Raw genomic sequence first — 24,792 nt, 5'->3', positions numbered from 1 at the left:
TTGAGATTCTGATGGGGATAGCATTGAACAAAATGAATTTTTAAGATGATAGATATTATGTTATTTATTTAACAGAAAGCGGGAGTGACGTATCATCTCAATAAGTGGTTTCCTGAGACTGAACTTAGAGGAGTTCATAGATCTAGAATTGCAAAATTCTCATTTTTCTTTCTATGTACCTTTCTGGGTTTATTTTTTTTCTTGTTTGCTTGCTTGTTTGTTTTTACTGAGACGGACTCTCACTCTGTTGCCCTGGGTGAGTGCTGTGGTGTCATAGCTCATAGAAACCTTGAACTCTGGGATCAAGAATCCTCTTGTCTCAGCCTTCCAAGTAGCTGGGACTACAGCCACCCTCCACAATACCTGGCTAGTTTTTCTAATTTTAGTGGAGATGGGTCTTGCTTTGCTGAGTTCAGGAGACCCTCCCACCTCGGCCTCCCTGAGTGCTAGGATTACAGGTGTGATCCCTACATCCCTCCCACACCATATTCCCTTTCTCCCTCTCTGCACTCCTTTCCCGGTGTAGGTCCCCAGCACGTTGAATCTGCATTACTAAATTATCTTCCAGAAGTCAGTCTGTCTTCACTCTAGTCTGCTCCAAACCATCCTCCAACCTGAAGTCAGAATCATTTCTCCAAAGCCTGTCTCTTCCCTTTGAAAAACACTTCAATGATGATCCGTGACTGTCAAGGTGAAGTTCAAATTAGCATACTTCAAAGGCCCTTCCAAGTCTGGCTCCTACTTACCTGCTGTTCTCTCTCCCATCCCTTCTCAGTCACACCAATCCAGTCCTCAATTTCAGACACACCAGGAAACTGTCGTCCCAGAACACACCACTTCCCTGCTTTCCCGAGCTGCACACATACGACCTTGGCCCCAAGTGTCCTCCCCTCCCACCACTCTGAAAAGCTTAGTCATCTTTGAAGACTTGGAGCAAATACGACTTTTACTCTTGAGATGATAATGATGATTATGAGGGCAGAACAGGCATTTTGTAGTAAAATTTAAACCGTAAAAAGTATAAAATTTTTAAGAATTCCACCCTTAACCTTCACTCACACTCCTGTTACCCCCATTCTGCCCTCATGCATTTTAAGGTTCTGTTATTAGATACAAACACATTTTTGATTTTCATTTCTTTTTAATGTGCTGACTGTTTTATCATTATAAAATATCCCTTTTTCTGGTAATATTCTTTGTCTTGAAGATTATTCTGTTGTCAATGCAGCTATAAAAGGCGTTATATTAAAGGATTATGTAATATGTCTTACCGTCCCATTCCACTGGTTTTTACCCTGTTTGTGTCTTCATATTTAAGGTAAGTTGCTTATAGACAGCATAGAATTGGGCCTTGCATTTTTGTTTTGTTTTGAGGTGGCGTCTCCCTCTGATACCCAGGCTAAATTGCCATGGCATCAGCCTAGCTCACAGCAACTCTTGGGCTCAAGCAGTCCTCCTGCCTCAGCCTCCCAGAGTGCTAGGATAACAGGCATGAGCCATAGAGTCCAGCTCTGGGCCTTGCATTTTCATCCATTCTGAAAATCTTTGCCTTTTAATTAGAATTCTCATCCTTTTTATTTAACATTTTTGTATTAATTTTTTTTTTTAAGAGACAGAGTCTTTGTCCCCCTCGGTAGAGTGCTGTAGCATCACAGCTCACAGCAACCTCCAACTCCTGAGCTTAGGCAATTCTCTTGCCTCAGCCTCCCAGGTAGCTGGGACTACAGGCACCCACCACAACGCCCGGCTATTTTTTGTTGCAGTTTGGCTGGGGCCGGGTTCAGACCGGCCACCCTTGGTATATGGGGTCAGCGCCCTACCCACTGAGCCACAGATGCCGCCCTAAGTTCACTTCTTTTAACCTTTTATCTACCTATTGGTGGCTGCCCCATGCATAGAAGATTTTGGGTGAACCAAAGACGTGGGCAGAGTTTAAGGACAGAGTTTGGGTTCTGCTGTCTTTTCTTGGTTCCTGTGTCAGTGACTGTGGTTGCCCAGAACTGTGTCCTTTAGCTGATCAAGCCAATAATATTGCAGGATTAGTTGGTTTGTTTGTTTTTTAATCAGAATTTTAGCTCAGAATGACACCTGCTCTCAGGCTAAATGCTACTTAAAAAGAAAGAAATTCCCTGTGATGTCCCCTTTCTCCAAGTGTCAACTCCCCTGAGGCTACCTGATTTTGTAAATGTTCCAGTTCCTTCCGGTATAGGTGGATCACCTTTTATTCTGCTTCACTTTATTACAGCTTTACTTTATTTCTCTATACAGATATTGCTTTTTTTTTTTTTTTTAACAAATTGAGGGTTCATGGCGACTCTGCCTTCAGCAAGTGTATTTGGGCCATTTTTTAAGTAGCATAACTCACTTTGCGTCTCTGTGTCACATTTTGGTAATACTTGCAATATTTTAAAATTATTCTTATTATTACATCTGTTATGGTGATCCATGATCAGTCATCTCCAATGTTCCTACTGTAACTGTTTTGAGGTACAAAGATCTGTGCCCACATACAATGACAAACTTAATAAATGTGTATGTTCCAAGGGCACCACCACCTTCCCCCCTGCCCCAACTAGGCCTCCCTATTTCCTGAGACACAATAATACTGAAATTAGGCTAATTAGCAACTCTACAAAAGCCTCTGAGTGTTCAAGAGAAAGGAAGAGTCCCATGTCTCTCGCTTTAAATCAAAAGCTATAAACAATTAAGCTAAGCGAGGAAAGCATCTCAAAAGCCTAGCCCTCTCGCACAAAAGAGGCAAGTTATAACTGTAAAGGAAATGTTCTTGGAAGAAATTAAAAGCGCTACTCCAGTGAACACATAAATGATAAAAAAAAATTAAAAAATTTTTAAAAAAGCAAAACAACCTTATTGCTACTGAGGAGAATGTTTGGTCTGGATGGAAGACCTAACTAGCCCCCACGGCCCTTTAAACCAGAGCCCAATCCAGAGTGAGGCCCTAACTCTCTTCAATTCTATGAGGGCTGAGAGAGGTGAGCCAGCTGCAGAAGAAAGGTTGAAAGCTAGCAGAGGTTGGTTCGTGAGGTTTAAGGAAAGAAACCACCTACAATAACATAGAAGAAGCCGGGCACCACAGCTCACGCCTGTAATCCTAGAACTCTGGGAGGCCAAGGCAGGTGGATCGCTTGAGCTCATGAGTTCGAGACCAGCCTGAGCAAAAGCAAGACCCCCCTCCCCCCGGCCATGTCTATTAAAAGTAGAAAAAAAAAAAGGCAAGAGGATCACTCGAGCCCGAGTTTGAGGTGAGCTATGACCTATGATGCGACAGCACTCTACCTGGGGTCCCAGTTTGAGACTCTGTCTCAAAAAATAATAATTATTATAATAATAACAACATAAAAGAGCAAGGTGAAGCAGCAAGTGCTGATGGAGAAGCTGCAGCCAGTTACTCAGAAGATCTTGCTAAGATACTCCACGGAGGTGGGTACACTGAACAACAGATTCTTACTGTAGACAAAACAGCCTTCTATTAGAAGATGACGACATCTAGGACTCTAATAGCTAAAGAGAAGTCAGTGCCTGGCTACAAAGCTTCAAAGGACAGACTGAGTCTCTTGCTGCGGGTTAATGAACCTGGTGACTTTAAGTTGGAGCCAGTGCTCACCTACCATTCTGAAAATCCTAGGGTCCTTCAGACTTATGCTAAATCCACTCTGCCTGGGCTCTATAAATGGAACAACAAAACCCAGATAACAGCACATCTGTTTACATCATGGTTTACTGAATATTTTAAGTCCACTGTTGAGACCTACTGGTTAGAAAAAGGTTCCATTGGGGTGGCACCTGTGGCTCAAAGGCATAGGGCGCTGGCCCCATATCCCGGAGATGGTGGGTTCAAACCCAGCCCTGGCCAATAAAATAAAATAAAATAAAAATGACTCAAACCACCACTTTAAAAAAAAAAGAAAAGAAAAAGGTTCCATTCACGTTATTATTGCTTGCCAACAACTCACCCTGTCATCTGGCTAGAATGCTATGAAGTCAGCCTAGCTCAGGCTCCTGGGCTCAGGCAATCCTCCTGTCTCAGCCTTCCAAATAGCTGGGACTATGGTGCCACCACCATGCCTGGCTCATTTTTCTATTTGTAGTAGAGATCGGGTCTCTCTCTTGCTCAGGCTGATCTCAAACGTATGAGCTCACCTAAGAGCTCTGACAGAGATGTGCAAAGAAATTAATGTTGTTTTATGTCTCCTAACACAACCACCATTCCTCGGTCCATGGATCCGGAGTGACTGTCTTATTATTTAAGAAATACATGTTATGGAGCTATAACTGCCACACATAGTGATTTCTCTGATGGATGGGGACAAAACCAACTGAAAACCTCTGGAAAGGATTTAACATTCTAGATACCACTAAGAAATTCGTAATTCATGGGAGGAGGTCAAAATATCAACGTTAACAGGAGTTTGGCAGAAACTGATTCCAATTCTCATGAATGGCTTTGAGGGGTTCAAGACTTCAGTGGAAGAGTAACTATAGATATGGTGGAAATAGCAAAAGATTAGAAGTGGAGCCCGAAGTTGTGACAGAAATGCTGCAACCTCATGATTAAACTTGAACGTGTGAGAGCTTCTATGGATGCGGTAAAAAGGGCCAGGTGCAGCAGCTCACACCTGTAATCCTAGCACTCTGGGAGGCTGAGGCAGGAGGATTACTTGTGTTCTTAAGTTTGAGACCAGCCTGAGCAAGAGTGAGCCTCAGCTCCCATAGCACAGTGGTTACAGCACCGGCCACATGCACTGGGGCTGGCGAGTTCGAGCCCAGCCCAGGCCAGCTAAGCAATGACAACTGCAACCAAAAAACAGCTGGATGTCGTGGTAGGTGCCTATAGTCCTAGCTACTTGGGAGGCTGAGGCAAGAGAATCTCTTAAGCCCAAGAGTTGGAGGTTGCTGTGAGCTGTGATGCCACAGCACTCTACCAAGGGTGACATAGTGAGACTCTGTCTCAAAAATAAAAATAAAAATAGAAAAATAGGGCAGTGCTAGTGGCTCAGTGGGTAGGGCGCTGGCCCCATATACCGAGGGTGGAGGGTTCAAACCCGGCCCCAGCTAAACTGCAACAATAAAATAGCCAGGCGTTGTGGTGGGCACCTGTAGTCCCAGCTACTCGGGAGGCTGAGGCAAGAAAATGACCTAAACCCAAGAGCTGGAGGTTGCTGTGAGCTGTGACACTATAGCACTCTACTGAGGGCGATAACATGACACTCTTTTGTCTCTAAAAAAAAAAAGAAAGAAAGAAAAATGAGCCAGGAGTGGTGGTAGCACCCCATAGTCCCAGCTACTTGGAAGGCTGAGGCAGGAGGATTTCTTGAGCCCAGGAGTTTGAGGTTGCCCTCAGCTAGCCTGACTTCATAACACTCTAGCCAGGTGACAGGGTAAAACTCTAACTCAAAAAAAGAACTCCTTATCTAGTTGCTAAAGGGATTTGGATTTTTATCTCACTTATTAAGGAAATTTTTAACCCCCCACATTAGTCTTCTTTTGTTTCCTTGCTAGGAGAGCTAATCTTATCTAAATGCTCTTAATGGGCATTTTTATTTGATCCTCACAACAGTTATAAGGAACAGAAGACCACATTATCCCCATTTCACAGATGAAGAAACTGGGCAAGAGAGGCTAAGCCACTTCCCAAAGTCACTGTGGGTGCGTGGCATTCACACGGGCTGCTAACTCCACAGTCCGTTTTCTTCCTTAACCTGGTTATGATACACGCCGTGTAAAGAGGCCAGGTGTTAAGACCAAAGCCATAGCTGGAAGGAGAAGGTGTAAAGATTTACCTGTGACTTTGAACTTGGCCAGCTTCTTGTTAGTTAATCAGCCAAGTCAAATCTCCCAGCTGGCCATAACCAGCAGCATCCACTCCAATTAAAGAGAAAAGAAAAGTGATAGAGAATGTTAGGAAGTTGGCAGCATCTCCAGAAAGGCCAAGGATCCAGTCTGGACACCACACAGCCAGTGACAACGGACACAGGTGTAGACACTGGCTGTCCCTTGCCTGTCCTCACCAAAGTAGAGTCCAGTAGCACCTGCTCCTTCACACCCTTCTCTCTCTAGCGTGTGTGTTCTCAGAGCTTTCATCGCCGTCCTCATCCCAGCTGGGAAGGAGGCTATGCCAGGGCCTCTCTGCCTCCCAGGGTGGGGACGTGGAACTCCTAGGGTGGGACATCCCCACACACTGAAAGGTGTCAGGCACCCAAAGAACTCAATCAATGTCTACCCAGTACTCACATTCCTCATCGGTGAGCTATTGGGCAGATTCCAACCCCCAGAAAAATAAGAGGCCACAACAACCCTTTTTATGTCTGAGTTTCCCTCGCTTAAGAGAAATGCTAAACTCTGTGAAAAGACGGTTTTATAGGAGTGTGAGTCACGCTGGTTTACGTTTAGTTGTTACGTGCCTTGACTAAGATTTAAAAAAAGAAGAAGACTACATTTGGAATGTAAGCTGGATTTTCTAATCAATTATAATAAAAATTGGGTTCTAAGGATACACTGATTGACTTGTAGGCCAGGTAGACAAGGATCTGTAAGAGAGTTGTCTTGGTCCCCAGGACTCTCTTGGGTTCTGTGCTGTGGGGGGTTATCTAGCTGAAAGGGAGTGTCCAGGGTTACCTGCTGTCCAAGTGACCTTTGGAATTTTGACTGAAAATGGTAAAGACAGAGCCAAGCAGGACCAATTGGAGAGACGGGATGGGACAATCCTGCCCCACCCACAGGCCCTGAACAGCTAAATCCACACAGGCAGGAAACTCAATTCCACGTTTAGGGGGAATGGGCTCATATATGACAGAGCTTTACTGTTGCTGCCTGGTTTATAGATTTTCTTGGGACAACCAATGAAAATAAAGTCCTTTTTAGGTTTTTAAGGTCTATTTAGTTCTGTTCCACACTATAAAAACTAAACGAAACCCTCTGCTCCTTCTTCCCAGACTAGTGTTTTCAGCGTAAACACTATAATCATATCTGGAATTTCTGGAGCACTTCCAATTCATTATTACTCATTGTTCAATTATTTTATACATTTTAATGTACAGTAAAAATCTGTTGCCCATTTGCAAGTCTCTCTCCTGTGTCCTTGCTTATGTGACCTATCTGAGCTTTTTAGACATAAATGAGCATATCTATAGAAGCTCTCTTTTTTACATAAGTCAAGCATATTTACACACATTTTATAAACTGGATATATTAATATGTATGTACACATCTGTAAATGTCAATTTTCTTTTGAATTGTGATTTCTTTTCATATTGATTTGTGGAAGTTCTTTATGGATTAATAAATGAAATTTTCACTTGTAAAATAAAGATGACTTATTAAATATAGAAATAGTGTGATTCAAAGTCTATAACTATATATGATCCTTCACACCAGAAAATTCACAAATAAATTAAAAATGCCTTCTGTTTTTTGCAGTTTTTGGCCGGGGCTGGGTTTGAACCCACCACCTGCAGCATATGGGGTCAGTGTCCTACTCTTTTGAGCCACAGGTGCTGCTCAAAAATGCATTCTTAAAGCACGTTTCTAGATTTTTTTATGTGGGAAATATGAAAGCATCTCGTAGTTATCACAGAACAATGCAATCCCTTACAGCATTATGTATTTGTAAAGTAAGTTAAGGTGACACAAAAACATTTCATAGTTTATAAGACTATAAAAAATTATAAAACCATGAAGTTAAAGTGACAAAGTATTTTTATAGTTTATAAACTATAAAATAATAAAAGCATACTTGCCTGTTTAAAAAGTCCAATATAGGCTGGGCATGGAGGCTTATGCCTGTAATCTCAGCACTCTGAGAGGCTGAGGGGGGTGGATCGCTTGAGTTCAGGAGTTCAAGACCAACCTGACCAAGAGTAAGACCCCATCTCTACTAAAAATAGAAAAACGAGCCAGGCGTGGTGGTGGGCACCAGTAGCACGGTATTGTGGTGGGTGCCTGTAGTCCCAACTACTCAGGAGGCTGAGGCTAAGTTCAAAAGGCAGAGGTTGCGGTGAGCTATGATGATGCCACAGCACTCTACCCAGGGTGACAGAGACTCTGTTTCCCAAAAAAAATGTAAATAAATAAATAGATTGAAAGTCCAATATACAGGGCAGTGCCTGTGGCTCAAAGGAGTAGGGCACCAGCCCCATATACCAGATATGGAGGGTTAAAAAAAAAAAAGTCGAATATACATAAATAAATAAATTTAAAGTACGAGTTATCCCTGTTCCCACAAACGCAGAACCAGTGTCAGCAGTTGGTATGTAGTCCTCAGTACTTTTTTCTACACCTACAAATATAAAGTCTTCTTTTCCAGGAAAAGTGGAAGCTACATGCTGCTCTGCAGCTCGGCATTGACTCAAGTTAGGAGTTTATCCTGCATGTGAGGAATGGTGACCTTGGCAACTCAGTTTTTTAACCTCTAAGTTGACGGTGTATTGCTACAGACCATAGCTGATAACTGGCTTCCTTGGGGGAAAACTGAGCCCCAACTAATGAGCTAGAATGGATTTGGCCTTTTGAAACATTCCAAGTAGCTCACTGTGTATAGCTTATTTCTCCCGGAGCTTCCATGTCTCCACTTGGGAGACATTTTCCACAGTGTTGAGGGGCTTAGACTTGGTGCAACTCAGGATAATCACAAGCAAAGGGGGCTAGAAGAGGGCCTGCCCACAGCCAGCCCCTAAGCACCCTCATTTTGATTTTTCAAAAGGTTTGGCTGAAACAGTGGCTCATGCCTATAATCTTAGCACTCCGGGAGGCTGAGGCAGGTGGATCGCTTAAGCTCAGGAGTTCTAGACCAGCCTGAGCAAGACCAAGACCCTGCCTCTACTAAAAATAGAAAAACTAGGTAGACACTGTGACAGGTGCCTATAGTCCCAGCTACTTGGGAGGCTGAGGCAGGAGGATCCCTTGAACCCAAGAATTTGAGGTTGCTGTGAGCTATGATGCCACAGCAGTCTACCCAGAGTGACAGAGTGAGCCTCTGTCTCCAGAGACAGAGGGAAAAAAAAAAAAGATTTGGCTTAGTATCTTATTTAGGATTTTCTAAAGATGTACCTTGAGGTGCAAGCCCTTGAATCAGCAAGGAGAAGAAATGGTGAGAGCACAAGAGTGGACTCCCTCAGCCATGGGGTCTCTAAGTCCCTGGGAGCAGCCCCTCCCTCCGACATGAGCCTCTGGAAGGCAGGTCCATTCTCCCAGGTAGATCCGATGTCCAGTGGAGTCTGAAGACTAAGTCTGTCTCTCCTGGGGCACCCTCCCCGCAGTGCCCTACAGACAGGGGGTGCTCTGGAGCCACAGTGAAGGAAGCCTCCACTCACCAAGTCTTACGATCTGGCTGGAATGCATCTCCCCAGAGTAAGGAGCCCTTTTTCTTCCCTGAAAAGATGCTGAGCCCAGGCCCGGGGTGGGAGGGCACATCTGCCTGAAGGGGGCTCTTTTGACTCAGCACAAAGGTGCCAGACACACTCTCCAAGTCCTGGTGGGCTTGCCTGGAATTGCTTCAGTAGACTCTGCACTGGACCCCTGCCTCAGGGGGTCTTCTCCTGTACCCTGTGAGGACCACCTTTGAGCAGCTCCCAGGCTTTGCAATTCTAAGAGGGTGGCTGGATAGCAAGTTTTCTTCGGGAGATTCCATTTTATGTTCATTCAACAAATATTTGAGGCTCTCCCATAGGCCAAGGCCTGTCCTAGCTCTAGAAATAGGCAGAACAGGCCAGACAAGGTCCCTGCCTTTGTGGAGCTGGCATTCTAGTGAGGGAAGCCAGATAAGGAACAAGTAAAATAAGTAAACAAGACCATTTTTCAGAGAGCGCTAAGAAGAAAATAAAACACATAATGGCCTAAGGAGAGAAGGGGGAGGGGGCTGGCCCATGTGCAGCCGTCCCTGAGATGGTGAGACTCGAATGACAGGAAGGAAGGAGTCGTGCCAGGCTGGGGAGAACGCTCCAGGGAGCGAGAAGAGCAAAGTGCAATGCCCTGTGGCTGGGAGTCAAGGAGAGGACGAGGCATGCGGAGAGGTGAGGGCCAACTGAGGCAGGGCCTGTGGCCAGGTGGATCCATCTGGGGTTTCTTCCACAGGCGATAGGTGGTCACGGGAGGGTTTAAACGGACAGTTGGCACGATCTGAGTACATGTGTCAAGGATCACTTAGGCCACTTTGCAGAGAGAGTTGGGGGTAAGGAAGGCCACAGGAGACCGGCCAGAGGCTGTTACAGTGGTCCAGGTGAGAAAGCCTATGGCTGGAGGCAGGGTGTGGATGGTGTGATGGAGACAAAGGATGAACCTGTGCGGGATCATTCCCAACTGCAGGAAGGGCCAGGCAGCTTCTAGCTCCAAAGACAGAATTAACGATGCCTTGGAATGTTCTATAGGACACTGCTTTACTCTGAGTACCAGCCCACCTGCAGCACTGGAGTCCTACCTAATGCCACCCTTAGACTCAAGACAGGGAAGCCCCTGTGCTGGACCCCCCCGTACACAGAGCAGACGCCCCCACTTGTGCCCTCCTCTGGCTATTCTCTCCCTTTGAGCCAAAACACTTCCTCTCCCACCAACCCAGGACCAGCCATCTGGGCCTGCACGGGCCTCTTCGCCAGGAGGCACGAAAAACCCAAGGGGTGACAAGCAGGAGAGTATGGCTCATTTTTGAGGGGTATGGCCAGCGTTTGAGCCCTGTCCCAGGAATCTGCACCTGCCTAAGGACCCATGGGAAGGGAAGCAGGGTGCTGGCTCTCCCCGCACCACCATGCTACCAGGTCAAATTCTAAACTGAAATCTGGTCTAGGACATCATGAAGATGTATCTGTAAAGCGGGTAGATAGAACATATTTTATCTGACAATTTCTTAGTTTGATTGGTAAGGTTTAATATTTAAACAGATGGTCTGGGGGCCGCCTTTGGTATTCTTGTCCCACATCCCACAGAAGCATGGGGCGGGCTGCCACCTCCGCTTGCTTTCTGCCTATTCCCCAGATGCTAGAGGAGGATTCTGGGGGCCCATCCTTTACCAAAGGAGTTTCCCACCAAAACAGAATAAAAGGCTTCCCCACATTGCAAATAATAATGATAATAATGGATAGAGCTTCAGCGCTTCTATCTCAGTGGTTAGGGCACCAGCTACATACATGGGGGCTGGCAGGTTAGAATCCAGCATGGGGCCTGCTAAACAATGACGACTGCAACCAAAAAATAGCCGGGTGTTGTGGCGGACACCTGTAGCTCCAGCTACTTGGGAGGCTGAGGCAAGAGAATCACTTAAGCCCAAGAGTTTAAGGTTGCTGTGAGCTGCAACACCATGGCACTCTACCAAGGGCAACATAGTGAGACTGTCTCCAAAAAAAAAAAAAAAAAAAAATACATAAATAAATAAAATAATAATAATGAATAGAATTTTCTGAATTTTAAATTTCTTTTTCTAGACTCTTTGGTGCTGCTACTATTTATCTGCTAGCAGAGGCAAACAAAGAAGAAAAACAAGGGAAAATCACACACGTGTTATAGATTAATATTAGAGAAAACTGGAAACAGCTGATGCTGACGAATTTGACAGTGTGGATCTTTTATAGACCTGAGCACTCATGCTTGTGAGTTTATATGGTATACACACGATAAAGTTATATTTCCTGATGGTCAAATGATTTCTAGCCTATGATGACAGAATTAACTATGCCTTGGAATGTTCTGTAGAGAGTACTAGAATTTCTAGGTGCTTTCTTTCCCCTAGAAAACACTGAGAGCCCTGGTCTAATACTCTGCCAGACACTCAATAACTATATGTGGAAATGAGTTGCTTGATATTTGAAGTTTCTGGGAAAAAACAGAACCTCAGAAGTGTGTTATAGAGAGGCAAGGAGGGCAGAGAACATTATACCAGGCTTTTATTTATCAAGCAAGCATCTATAGTGTGCCAGGAACAGCCCTTGGCATGTAGAATTCTCCCTGATCCTTCCAGCAGCCCTAGAATTCTATAAATTGTACCCAGTTTACAGAAACAAAACCAGAGGCTCAGAGAAATTCAGCCACTTGCCTGAGATCATCCAATTATCAGATAATGGGGTGGGTGTGTCAACGGGTCTGGAGAGTCATCCCCCACACCACTGGGCCTTCTGGTGAGATAGGATTGTATGATCTTATGGGTGATAATGGCTTCTCCCAGAGCTGGGGGTCTGTTGATAAGAAACTTTTGGTTAATTATCCATCAGGTTCCCATGCTGTACCTGTCAATAATGAAAGTGTGAAATGAATTAGTACAAAACTCATCTGTGGACACATTTGTAGACAAAAAAGGAACTAGTGTTTCTGTTTTGTCTAATTTTAGTATTTCATTGAATCATTGAAACATTATTAGATTTGCTATACTGTTAGATCCTCGTGCCTCCCAGCCAAAGCACGAGGAGCTGAAAAATCCTAGCTCTGGTCTTTTATCTTATCTTAATTGGTCCTGCCTTGGAATGACCACTTTTACGTCCTCACTTCACCTTTAGATAAAGCAAGAAAACTAAATCAGAAGACTTCTGCTTTTGCTCTTCAGCACGTGCTTTTCAAGCTGACGGACTAATTCTCCTGTGTGCATTACATTAGAAAGGTTGAACCAAAGTAAAATAAAAAGTTCCCAAAGCTCAGTCTCCTCGAAGCGGCAGGGTTGCAGATGACTCTAGAACCAGGCTTCACCCTGGAACCCCGAGTCTCAGGAGACCCTCCTGCTCACCCTCTCCCCACCTGGCCGGCTCACACCCTGGCTCACTCTCCCCAGCTACAGCCTCTTCTTCCGAGCTGTCAGGGACACAAGGTTCTCCTGTTAACCATATTTTCAGTTCTGTTGCTGCTTTTCTCCTTTGTAAACAATAAAGCCTGCATCAGAGCATGGCTCTTCTCCCCCTGGACCCTGCGGTGGCAAAAGTCGGGCCCCAGGACGCTGGCTGCGTGGCAGAACGTGGATTCCTGCCCTGTGGTTCCAACTGCCCGCTCAGCACACTGAGACAAGAGTGGGCTTGAGAACCTCCCTCGGCTCTCTCTGCAGGGACCACTGTCAGTTAAGAAGGAAGAAGGATCTTTCTCAAAGGAAGTCAGAGAGGATTTATGTACAAGCTTCTCTTGTTAACAGCTTTGTCTCAACTGAGCAGCAATCACAAAGCCATCGCTCTCTGGGGTAATTTTTCCTGTAAATGCTGACTGCCCATAAGGGCTATTGAGCTACCAGGCTGTACCTCCCTTACCCCCTGGTCACCTTCCATGGAAAGTGGCTTCAATATCCTGGAGTCTCACCCTGATTCTATAGCCAATTCCTGCTTCAGGGCTTGGCCAGCTCCAGGACACTTCTGCCTCAGGCCCCTTGCCACCCCTCGCATCTGAGCATGGGGCCAGCCCAGGCTTGCTCTCCACCACCACTTTCTCCTCATCTCAAGGTGTTCTCACAGATTCAGAGGAAAAGCTGGAATATGGTAGGTAGATCTCAGCAGTTACTCCAAGTTCCTCCCCTCCAGAACCAGAAAGCAATCATGTGGGTGTCCTCATGGCTTGAGGAGGGGCCTCCATTTCCTTGAGTATTACCTATATCACAGCATGGTAACCCCAGGCATTCACCCCCAAGTCCTGATGAATCTCCCAGCCCTCTCTCCTCACACCTCAGGTCCCCATCATTTCCTATCTAGTCAACACCCCCACTCCACTCCTGCCAGAGCAGCCTCTCAGGAAACTAAATTAGACAAAGCTCCCCTGCTGAAAACTGCAGGACAAAAACCCAAGAGAAAGGTTTCTTCTTCACCTGGAGCAGTCTGGGCCATCAACCAGCATTATCTGTGGACCCAGCCTTATCTAGGGCCCTCCCCTGTTTGGCCCACACTCTAGCTGGTCAAACATCTTGTCCTTTGTCACCATGCAGTAGAACACGCCATGTGCGCACAGCCTAGCTACCTTTGCACCTGCTGTTCCCTTCCCCTAGAAAGACCGTCCTCCCTTCTCTTCCTGCCCACTCAAGGCACAGCTCAAAGGTCCACTCCTGCAGGAAGCCCTCTCTCACCTCCTGCTTCTGTCTACCCTAAAAGAGTGCCATGGATTGGGGGCTTACACAATATGCACTTATTTCTCACAGTTCTGGAGGCTGGAAGTCTGAGATCAAGGTGCCAGCATGGTCAGGTTCTGGTGAGGGCTCTCTGCCTCTCTTGCAGACAGCCACCACCTTCTCACTATGTAGTCACATGGCCTTCCTCTTCTGATAAGTCTATCAATCCTACCAATTTAGGAACCCACCCTTAGGACCTCATTTAACCTTACATCTTAAAAGCCTTGTCTCCAAATACAGTCACATGGGGGAGAAGGGTTAGGGCTTCAATATGTGAATTTTGGAGGGACAATTCAGTCCACTAGACATCCCCAGACAAAGCTGATCTCTACTTTCCCCAGAGCTCCTCATTCAGGGCAAGACACCCCTTATGACAGCACACCCATCCTCTATTGCAGTGTTTGTCTCCTAACACATCTGATGAATGAATGGATGACATCCCACCCCCTGCTCTTTCTGCATCTCTCCCTTCGAGAAAAGGCCTTTCCTCCCAGCAGACTGTGTGATGACTTGTCTCCTACACTGCCCTCTGAGCTCCAAGAGCTGGGCCACTTGTCACTCTCCCCTGAAGACTCAGCACCTTCCACGGGGCAGGCCTGTCTGGGCGATTTATGGTTCTGCTGTAAGAGGACCTATGCTCCTCTGGGCTGGATATCCCTGGGCTGGAGTCCGCTGTCCACTCATCAGACCCTCATCGGGCGAGGTCTTATTTCCATGCTGCAGTTTCTTCCAGGCCTAAGAGACGAAGTTCCCGTTCTCAGCACAAGGAACAGCAACTCCGTGGATGAAGCCCCCAGTGACATCGTCCTTGCTGTACCTGTCCATGCCAGGACATTTTCAGCAGCATTTTCTTTGTTCTTTAACTGGGGAAAGCCATTATTTTCAGCACTGCAGGAAAAAAAAAAAAAAAAAAAAGACAATCCCTCTGGGTGTTTTTGGATTTCTCTCCAGGCCTCCTTCCACAGGTGCCCAGCATATTAACGGCCTTGCATCTGGCTCAGAGCACAGCTCCTCAGCTCATGTCAGGTTATTTATTTAACGTATCTGGTTTTTACTCCCTCAGTCCAAAAGCATCAAGCTAAAAATATCTTGTTTATGAGCTCTGGACTGAAAACGAAGCAGTTGGGCTATTAATCATTGGGAGTATGTTGAATAGGAACTTGATTAAAGCATACTGCGCATTTTCCAGATGAAGTTGCTCCTTTACTGTGGCCACAGTGCAAGCTTGGGCCTCCCCAAGTGGTATTTTTAGCTACTCCTACAGGAGGGCTCCAGGGTGGTTCGAGGCGCCCTGCCAGGCTTAAAAAGGACAATGTCGGTGTGGGGGTCTTGACCTGTGCCCCTCCAGGTAGCACCCAGGGCGTCGTCCTCTGCCCAAGTGGCAAGGTGGGGGCAAGAGCAAAGGCAGGAGAGCCTCCAGCCTACCAGGCCCCATCGGAGCCCAGTTGCTCACATTTATCACCCAGCCACCCCACCTCTGCCGCCAGGCTTTCAGTAGAGAATTCGAGGGACGCCACGTGGCTGGAAAGGGAGACGCTCTGTAGCACGCTCCTTCCATCCGCAGAGGTGAGAGCATAGGCGGCCGCAACGCCCAAGGGGCACTGGTGCTGGCTGCCTTGACCTTCAGGATCCCAGGGACCTGGCACCCTTCTGATCACCCAGCAAAGCTCTCCCACTGGGTGCTCGGGCCTGGAGGTGCCAGACCCCTCGACACTCTAGCTCCCGCCGTCGGCGCCCACCTGAATGGGGAGTAAGGGAAGAAAGCAGTAGCTCCAGGCGTTGCTGAATGCGGCCCCCGCCTCGAAATCCCGGTCCTGGGGTCAAGTTCGCCAACTCCTCCTGTGCGCCCCTCCCAGTGCTCATCCCTGAGTCCAGCTCAGCGTGTCCCGAAAGTCCGCCAGACCCATAGGAAAAAAAGTGGCGGCTCCGCACGGGGTAGCAGCGCTGGCCCCGCAAGCCCAACAACCCTCGTGCTCTGGCCCGGAGAAGTAATAAAAAAGTTTTCCAGCCCGAGAGGATCAACCAGTCCAGCCCTCCAGGCTCTCGGGCCCCGGCCACCTCCGCTCGCCGCGGGGTCCTAGCGCCCTGCTCTGCAGAGCCAATCAGACCCCGGAGGACCGCGAGAGGCAGAGTCGGAAAAAACCCTTCCACACGAAATTGGGTGGTCGCCTGGAGATCAGAAATAGAAGGCGCAGAGTCACCGCGCTCCGAAACAGTCACCCTAAAGCGTCCTCGCCCCGCTGCGCTGCCGCCTTCCAGAGACTCGGGGCCGGGACAGGCCTGGTTCTAGCTTTTAAACCGTGTCCGCGCCACAGTAGCTCAAGACCAAGATTCGCCCTTCACCAACCCCTGTGCGGCCTCTGGATGCTCCCGGGCTCCCCTGGTGTTGGCTGGAAGTGGGTGGCTCGGAGAAGCTAGAGGAGGGGGCCCCGCCACCGACCACGTGTGCGCGGGAGCAACAGCCCGGCCGGGGGTGGAGCTCTGAGCGACCGCCGCGGTTAGGCCTGCGGCGCAGGAGGCAGTGGGCGTGCGCCGCGGCCTGTCCCGGGTAGTGCTGCGCTCCGCTCCTGCCCCACTTACCGCCCCCGCGGAGAGGCGAGCGCTAAGACCCAGCAGGAGCCGCTCCGCCTCTGTCAGAGGCAGCCTTGGACTCTAGGGGGCGACTGGCCCGCGTATAAATGCGGGGCCGCGCGGCCCTGGCCATTCGCGACCCGGAGCTGCGCGGGCGCGAGCGAGTAGGGACTCCGGGCGGGAGGCGGCGGCGGCAGCAGCAGCAGCAGCGGCGCCCCGCGCAGGCTGGAGGCCGCCGAGGCTCGCCATGCCGGGAGAACTCTAGCTCCCCCATGGAGTCGGCCGACTTCTACGAGGCGGAGCCGCGGCCCCCGATGAGCAGCCACCTCCAGAGCCCCCAGCACGCGCCCAGCAGCGCCGCCTTTGGCTTTCCCCGGGGCGCGGGCCCCGCGCAGCCTCCCGCCCCACCTGCCGCCCCGGAGCCGCTGGGCGGCATTTGCGAACACGAGACGTCCATTGACATCAGCGCCTACATCGACCCGGCCGCCTTCAACGACGAGTTCCTGGCCGACCTGTTCCAGCATAGTCGGCAGCAGGAGAAGGCCAAGGCGGCCGCGGCTACCACGGGCGGCGGCGGCGACTTTGACTATCCGGGCGCTCCGGTGGGTCCCGGCGGCGCCGTCATGCCCGGGGGAGCGCACGGCCCCCCTCCCGGCTACGGCTGCACGGCGGCAGGCTACCTGGACGGCAGGCTGGAGCCCCTGTACGAGCGCGTCGGGGCGTCGGCGCTGCGGCCCCTGGTGATCAAGCAGGAGCCCCGCGAGGAGGATGAAGCCAAGCAGCTGGCGCTGGCTGGCCTCTTCCCCTACCAGCCGCCGCCGCCGCCTCCGCCTTCACACCAGCACCCGCCGCCCGCGCACCTGGCCGCCCCCCACCTGCAGTTCCAGATAGCGCACTGCGGCCAGACCACCATGCACCTGCAGCCTGGCCACCCCACGCCGCCGCCCACTCCTGTACCCAGCCCACACCCAGCACCCGCGCTTGGCGCTCCTGGCCTCGCCGGCCCGGGAAGCGCGCTCAAGGGGCTGACCTCCGCGCACCCCGACCTTCGCGCCGGCGGGGGCGCGGGCAAGGCCAAGAAATCGGTGGATAAGAACAGCAACGAGTACCGGGTGCGGCGCGAGCGCAACAACATCGCGGTGCGCAAGAGCCGTGACAAGGCCAAGCAGCGCAACGTGGAGACGCAGCAGAAGGTGCTGGAGCTGACCAGTGACAATGACCGCCTGCGCAAGCGGGTGGAACAGCTGAGCCGCGAACTGGACACGCTGAGGGGCATCTTCCGTCAGCTGCCAGAGAGCTCCTTGGTCAAGGCCATGGGCAACTGCGCGTGAGGCGCGCGGCTGCGGTCCGCCCTGGGCCAGCCCCTGGCGTGAACCTGGGGAGTGGTTTCGGGTCGCCGGATCTCAAGGCTACCGGAGCAGCGCAAGCCAGGACTAGGAGATTCCGCTGCCGCCTGCAAGCCTGGCCTGCTCCGCGAGTCCCCTCCCTTCCTCTGCTCCAGATTCGGTGCGTCTAAGATGAGGGTGTCAGGCGGTGGTTACTCCGGAACTGGGAGACTGGGGCTGAGCTGGGAGCCCAGTGGCTCTAGTATTAAGGAATTACCTTGTGCCTTGGAAATGCAAACTCACCGCTCCCAATTCCTACCGAGTAGGGGGGAGCAAATATGTGCCTTGTCATTTATTTGGAGGTTTCCTGCCTCCTTCCTGACGCTGCAGCAGGCCCCCCACGAGAGAAGGAGGGGTGTGGGCCCATGGCAGGAGGAAGGCTCAGGGAGCTGAGATCACGACAAGCCAGCCCCAGATGCTTCTCAGCCCCCATATTTTAGAGGGGGAGGAAACGTAGGAACTTGGGGCTTTGAACCTAACGTTGTTCCCCTAGTTCCACATGAAGGTTTCCTAGTTCTGTGCCTCTCCCACCTTCCTCCTGCCTCCAGCTTGGGTAGAATTCACGAGATGGGGGTCACCAGGTGACCAGTGGGAGCCCCTCACCCCAGTGAGACCAGAAAGCTAGGTCATGGGTTAGCTATATGGGCACGTGTTCAACGGAGGTGGCCTGGTGGAAGAGGGGAACCTGGAGGTCTGGTCTTGGGGCACAGGCGGCTGTAGGGACACTGACCGTCAGCCCTGTCTGTACTGTATGTCTCCAGTATTGCCATACGAACATGAAGCACAATCCGTCCATCCCAGCGGGACCGGAGTTATGACAAGCTTTCCAAATATTTTGCTTTATCAGCCGATATCAACACTTGCATCTGCCCTCTCTGTGTCCCAGCGGTGCCTGACTGTGCACATCTATGCTAAACCACCATTTTATTTGGTTTTTGTTTTGTTTTGGTTTTGCTCAGATACTTGCCAAAGTGAGACTCTCAGCCAGCTGCTGGGGGAAGGGGCTGAGGCGCTCTGCCTCTGGTTTGGGGATTGCTTTTGATCCCAGGGGACCAGTGAGGTGAGGTGGGCTTCCCCCTTTCCCCTCAGCTTTCCCTGGCAGTGGGGGGAGGCTCAACCCCCTCCAGCAGGAGCTGCCCACAGGCTCATCCTTCCCCCACCCCAGAGGCCCTGGCTCCTGGTCTGGAAGGGAGATGGCCTCCAGCCAACGCATCCCTGGGGCTGGGAACAGGGAAGGATGGCCTGGTTCTCTTCTTTTGGGGAGAACATAGAGTCTCATACTAGATATTTTATGTATTATATCTATAATATAAACATATCAAAGTAAATGTCGGTGTCTTTTTAAAACCAGGAAGAAGCTGCTTCCAAGGTTTTCTGTGGGTCAGGTCACATTTGTAAATGATCACAGCATTTTCCCTGGCTGGGATTCTGACTTTCATTAGCCCACCATGCGTCCTGAGCACCTCTTTACTTTAAGTGGATTCCTTACTTCTCCCAAGCAAGACACATAAATAGTGGGAGGACAAGGCTCCCAGCTGAGAGTACCAGAGCCTTGAAGAGATGGTCTCTTGGGGCTGGAGGGCAGGAGATTCCGTGGGGTCTTCGATGAGGCTTTAGCGTGGCTTCTCATCTATCCCTGGGAAGAAAAGAGGGACTTGGAGAGGGAGCCCCATGCCTGAGGGGCAAGTCCAGCCCCGCAGCCCCAGGCTTAAGAGGCCCTTTGGCCACACTTACTTCCAAACCACTCACAGTTACAGCTCCAGAGCAGACTCACTCACAGCAACCTTTGGCCCAAGACCCCGGGCCTTCAGGGAGAAGCCTCCGGTAAGGGGACCCTCCACCCCTTCCAACGTTCACGGGCCACATGCCCACAAACCCACCCCTGTATGCCCTGAGAGAGCCTGAAGGCTGAGCCCCCCCATACCTACCCTGCCCTAGCCCAGCCAGGAATAGGGGCCGCAGGTCTGTGGTCATCTCGGACCAAGCAGAAGGCTGAGTCCTAATGTTCCCCCGCTCCAAAGACTGCCTCATGAAGACGGGCACCCCAGCACCCCTTAGCAACAGTGACCATCAGCCAAGGGAAGGTGGTCCCTCATCCCTGAATCAACAGGGCCTTGGGAGGAAGTTAGCCCAGGACACTGATGGTGCTTTTCAGATTTTAGCCACTCAGAAGGTAAAAGGTAAATCACCTTTTCCCTCTTTCACCGTGAGTGTTTGTGGGCAGCATACATAGGTGCCAATGTGGACTGGGGCATTTTCAGGAAAGTACATTCTTCTTTACATTCCAAAAGCTTTGGGGTTTACCTTCCTGCGTGGTTAACTCTCTCCCCTATCCCACCCACCACCTCTGCCCTCTCTGTCCTGTGTCTTGCCACCTCCTCACCCATGGCCTCCCTTGGCAGAGGAAAGGCCACGAGCCCAATGTGGAGGCGGCAGCCTGCCCCACCACCCTGGGAATCAAGGAGGCACAGCTCCACCACCTGCCTAGAGGCCTGGGGCAGGCCGCGGCTTGCTAGGCCCTAGCAAACCCTCTCTGAGTTCAGTGCTAATTCCAGTTTTTCTCGTTTGAGGGGCTGGTCCTTGGCTTCCCCTTTGCCCCCAGAATGGGTCCCAGGATGTGAGGGGAGGGGCGACCCTCCTGCCCTCACTCCTCCCACTCCTGTGCCATCCCTCCAAGGGCTTCCTCTTTCAAAGCTATCAGCTCACGGAAAGGCACCCCTCCCACTGCATTGAATCATATCCAGCCCCAGGAAAAGGATGAGGGGGTGAGACCCCCAGTGTGCCCCAAAGTAGACCATGTAGCCTGCTGGGAGAAGGAGGGTCCTTCAGGTGTGGGCCGAAGCTGCCCAGCATGAGTACTGGGCCCAACCGAGGGCCTCCAAGGAATCGCTGCAGCCACCACTGGTTCTTACAGGGATCCCCACAAGCTTTCCTCCTGACTGCATCCTTCAGGAAGAGCCCCTCCAAGGGCCTGGCTCTGAATACACCCCAAATATTTATTGGATACCTACTGTATGCTAGGCCCTGTGCCAAGGATGGGGCACTCAGCTGGGAACAATCAGACTCTGTTCCTGCTCTTGGAAAGCTCACAGCCTTGTGGCCCCAACCTGTGGTTTAAGGGTGACATGTGCAATAAGGGGGAGATTAAAGTATGAATAGGGCCCACCAGGGAAGGCTTCCTGGAGGCAGGAGCTTTGATTCAACACCTGCTGAGGACAGCCCCACCTGGGCCCAATCCCAAGATGCCTGGATGCTTCTGTCCCTGCACAGTTTTCCCCAGGACACAGCTCTCCTCAGAACACCCGTCACCACTGACAGCACTGTGCAGGGGGGCCAGCCTTCAAGAAAGGAGCAAGGACAGAGGGAAGGAGAAAGGCAGCTCCTTTCCTTGGGATTCTTCCTGATGGTTTAGCTGTCAGGCTGTTACCCTTATCTCCTGAATCTCCTGGGAATCTGTTAACTTGGGGCTTGGCCCTGACACCTGCAGAGAGCCTCTGGGACTGGGGAGGAGTGTCTGCCCCTCCCAGCTCTCCCGCCCCCTCTTTCCTAGGCAGAAACCTGCCAGGTCTCCTCAGGGACTGCTGATGTCACAGGAGGGGCGAGGGTCACTGGTGACAGTCAAGGGAAAACAGAAACCTGCATTTTGTGCAGCCAAAGGCCTCTCCCCAGAGCACCACAGGCCTCTGTAGGCCCGGCGCAGAGAGGGAAGGGGTGGTGGGTGTGACCTATGTTGACAACAGCTGCCTCTTTCCTATGCTGGTGGGTGGAGAAAGGCTTTCCTCTTCTCTTCTTCCACTTTTCTTCTTTATTTAAATAAAACCAAACTACCAACACCTTTGAAAGATCTTTCTTGATTCTGCAAAAGACTTAGTGCTATCTCTTCTCTCTCAGCAAACTCACCTCTCCCCATCCCCCACTCCACTCTCCTCCCTGTAGATTCGGCATTGGAGACACGGGAAAGATACCGATTCACTATCAAAGCATCCTAGCCCCATCCCATAGCAATTAAAAAACCAGATGGAATCTCTGGGAAAACGGCACTAATAACGCGAACAATCTGTGTTGGCCAGAAGGAGCCTCAGGCGGGGATTGAGGGGGAGGCTGGGGTGCCCAAGTGTAAGCTCTCAGTACCATCTCAGCCATGCTGTGGCCAGCCAGCGACAGGGCCATCGTAAGGGTGTGCGAGGTCTGGCTGCATCTGGGGCTGTCCCCTCTGGCCCTTGCTAGGCCCACTGTGCAGCCTGGATCCCAGTGGCTGCAGACAGAGCCAGACAAATGTGGAACCCATTACTCAGACAGCTGCAGCCCTGGCCAGCCCCATTCTGGCACTCGGGAGCTTTGTTTGTATTTATTATTTTTCTAGCTTTCTGGCCCCACCCCACTAGGAACAGGCCTCTCTGGGTGTACAACTTCCCCAGATCCCTAGCTCTTCATTTGCACTGCATGTGCTTAACAATGCCACAGGACAGTGTTGGGGGATGCCAGTGGGGCCCGAGCCCCAGGGCTGCTTTTACAATACAAAGTGGCAGGCACTTCGGGGGAGACCAGCTGAGCTCCTGAAAGTTGGCCTGGCTGCTTAGGGAGCAGGGCACAGTGTCCACATTGCCTGGCTGCTTGAATCCCAAAGTGGCTGGGCCAAGGCCACAGGAAAAGAATCCTCTGCTGTCCCAGTGCCTTTTCTTTTTCTTTTCTTTTCTTTCTTTTTATTATTTTTTTATTTTTTTGAGACAGTCTTACCCTGTCTCCCTAGGTAGAGTGCATGGTGTCATCATAGCTCACAGCAACCTCAAACTCTTGGGCTCAAACGGTCCTCCTGCCTCAGCCTCCTGAGCAGCTGGGACTACAGGTGCCTGCCACGATGCCTGTCTAGTTTTTAGTAGAGACAGAGTCTCCCTCTTGCTCAGGCTGGTCTCTAACTCCTGAACTCAAGGAATCCACCCACCTCAGCTTCCCAGAGTGCCAAGATTACAGGTGTGGGCCACTGGACCCAGCCTTCAATGCTTTTTCTAAGCAGAACTGAGAAGCCATACTCTTCCATAGTAGCCCCATTTTCTTTCTTTCTTTCCTTTTTTTTTTTTTTTTTAGAGACAGAGTCTCACTTTGTCACCCTCAGTAGAGTGCCAAGGCATCACAGCTCACAGCAACCTCCAGCTCTTGGGCTTAGGCAATTCTCTTGCTTCAGCAAGAGTGGACTCCAGGCGCCCACCACAACGCCTGGCTATCTTTTCGTTTCAGTTTGGTCAGGGCCAGGTTCAAATGTACCACCCTTGGTATATGGGATGGACGCCCTATCCACTGAGCCACAGGCGCCGCCCAGTAACCCCCTTCTCCAGACCATAGCCATCAAGCTGGGATGGGAACTGGCTTGCTCAGGAAACTCCCTTTGAGATTCAGGTACCCAGAGTCATTTTCCGACCTTCATCTTCTCTGTCACCCCAACCTCATCCTTCACCCACATCCTCCTTTAAACTGTTCTCCCCACAGTCACCACTAGGACCTAGAGGCAATTTATACAAACTTGTCTGGGGTCCCTCCTGCCTTTCTTGGCCTTCTGCTGAATTTGCCCTCAACAAAAGCTCAGGGTCTGGCCTGCCCAGCTCTTCAACACGTGTTTGAATGCAAGGGTCTCTAACTCATCAGCTCTTCAACACGTGTTTGAATGCAAGGGTCTCTAACTCATCAGCTCTTCAACACGTGTTTGAATGCAAGAGTCTCTAACTCATCTTCCTCCTTTGCAAAGCACCCTCACCTCTCCTTTCCACTCAGAGTTCCATTGGATTGGCTGAAGGTCCGCCAGGCAGGGGCTTGAGGAACCGGGAAAAGAGGCAACACAAAGGCACAAGAGATAAGGCTCCACTGTAGTCACGCACTCTAGATGAGTTCTTGCTTTGACAAAGTTACTTTTAAAATGCAAGAATCCTAGCCAAGCAAGGTGTCTCCCACCTATAAGCCCAGCACTTTGAAAGGCAGAGGTGGGAGGATCAGTTGAGGCCAGGAGCTCAAGACCAGCCTGGGCAACACAGTGAGACCCCATCTCTAAAATAACAGTAATAATAATAATAATATCCCGTCACAGTGTCATGTGCCTATAGTCCCAGCTACTCTGGAGGCTGAGGCAGGAGGATTGCTTGAGCCCAGGAGTTCAAGGCTGCAGTGAGCTATGATCACACCACTGCACTCTAGCTCAGGCACCAGAGTAAGACTCTGTCTCTAAAATAAATTAAATTAAATGCAAATAATCCTAACAAGATAGCCCATCCCATCCTGGACAATTCTCTACACCTTCATTTGGGTGGTTTATCATCAGAATCAGAGGCTTTTCTTTCTTTTTTATAATTTGTATTAATATGAGGGTACAAACAATTAGGTGTTTGTTAGGTGAGGTCCCTGTTGTAGTTGTTACCCTCACCCAGGAGGTGTGCCCATTAGGTGGGAGCACACCAATCCCCCCCAATCCTTCCCCCAACTCAAATTAAATTGAGTTTTTCTCTTGTGTGTGCGTGTGTTTGTTCATCTACTGGCTTCATATTAATATTGAGTACATTGGATACTTACTTTTCCATTCTTGTGATACTTTACTGAGAAGAGTGTGTTTCAACTCTGTCTTTTTTATGGCTGAATAGTATTCCATGGTATACATATACCACAGTTTATTAATCCATCCATGGGTTGATGGGCATTCCACATCTTGACTATTGTAAACTGAGCTGTGATAAATAATCTAGTGCAAATGTCCTTATGATAAAATGATTATTTTTTATCCTG

The 24,792-nt window shown here is 50.0% G+C and overlaps 1 protein-coding gene across 1 annotated transcript; it reads left to right on the top strand.

The window, feature by feature from the left end:
• Nucleotides 1-16,779: 16,779 nt before the first annotated feature.
• Nucleotides 16,780-19,355, top strand: CEBPA (CCAAT/enhancer binding protein alpha). Its single transcript, XM_003798435.3, has one exon. It carries the CDS (start codon nt 16,915-16,917, stop codon nt 17,971-17,973), a length of 1,059 nt encoding a protein of 352 aa, XP_003798483.1. The 5' UTR covers nt 16,780-16,914; the 3' UTR covers nt 17,974-19,355.
• Nucleotides 19,356-24,792: the final 5,437 nt, after the last annotated feature.

The sequence above is a fragment of the Otolemur garnettii genome, unplaced genomic scaffold (genome assembly GCF_000181295.1).
Source record: "Otolemur garnettii isolate 467f Iridium unplaced genomic scaffold, OtoGar3 scaffold00135, whole genome shotgun sequence".
Taxonomy (NCBI): Eukaryota; Metazoa; Chordata; class Mammalia; order Primates; family Galagidae; genus Otolemur; species Otolemur garnettii.
The sequence above is the reverse complement of the archived record's forward strand: the minus strand, read 5'-3'. Positions and strand labels throughout refer to the sequence as shown.

What these genes read in the sequence shown, in the direction of transcription:
- CEBPA (XM_003798435.3), top strand. Translation starts at nt 16,915, where the DNA reads ATGGAGTCGGCCGACTTCTACGAGGCGGAGCCGCGGCCCCCGATGAGC.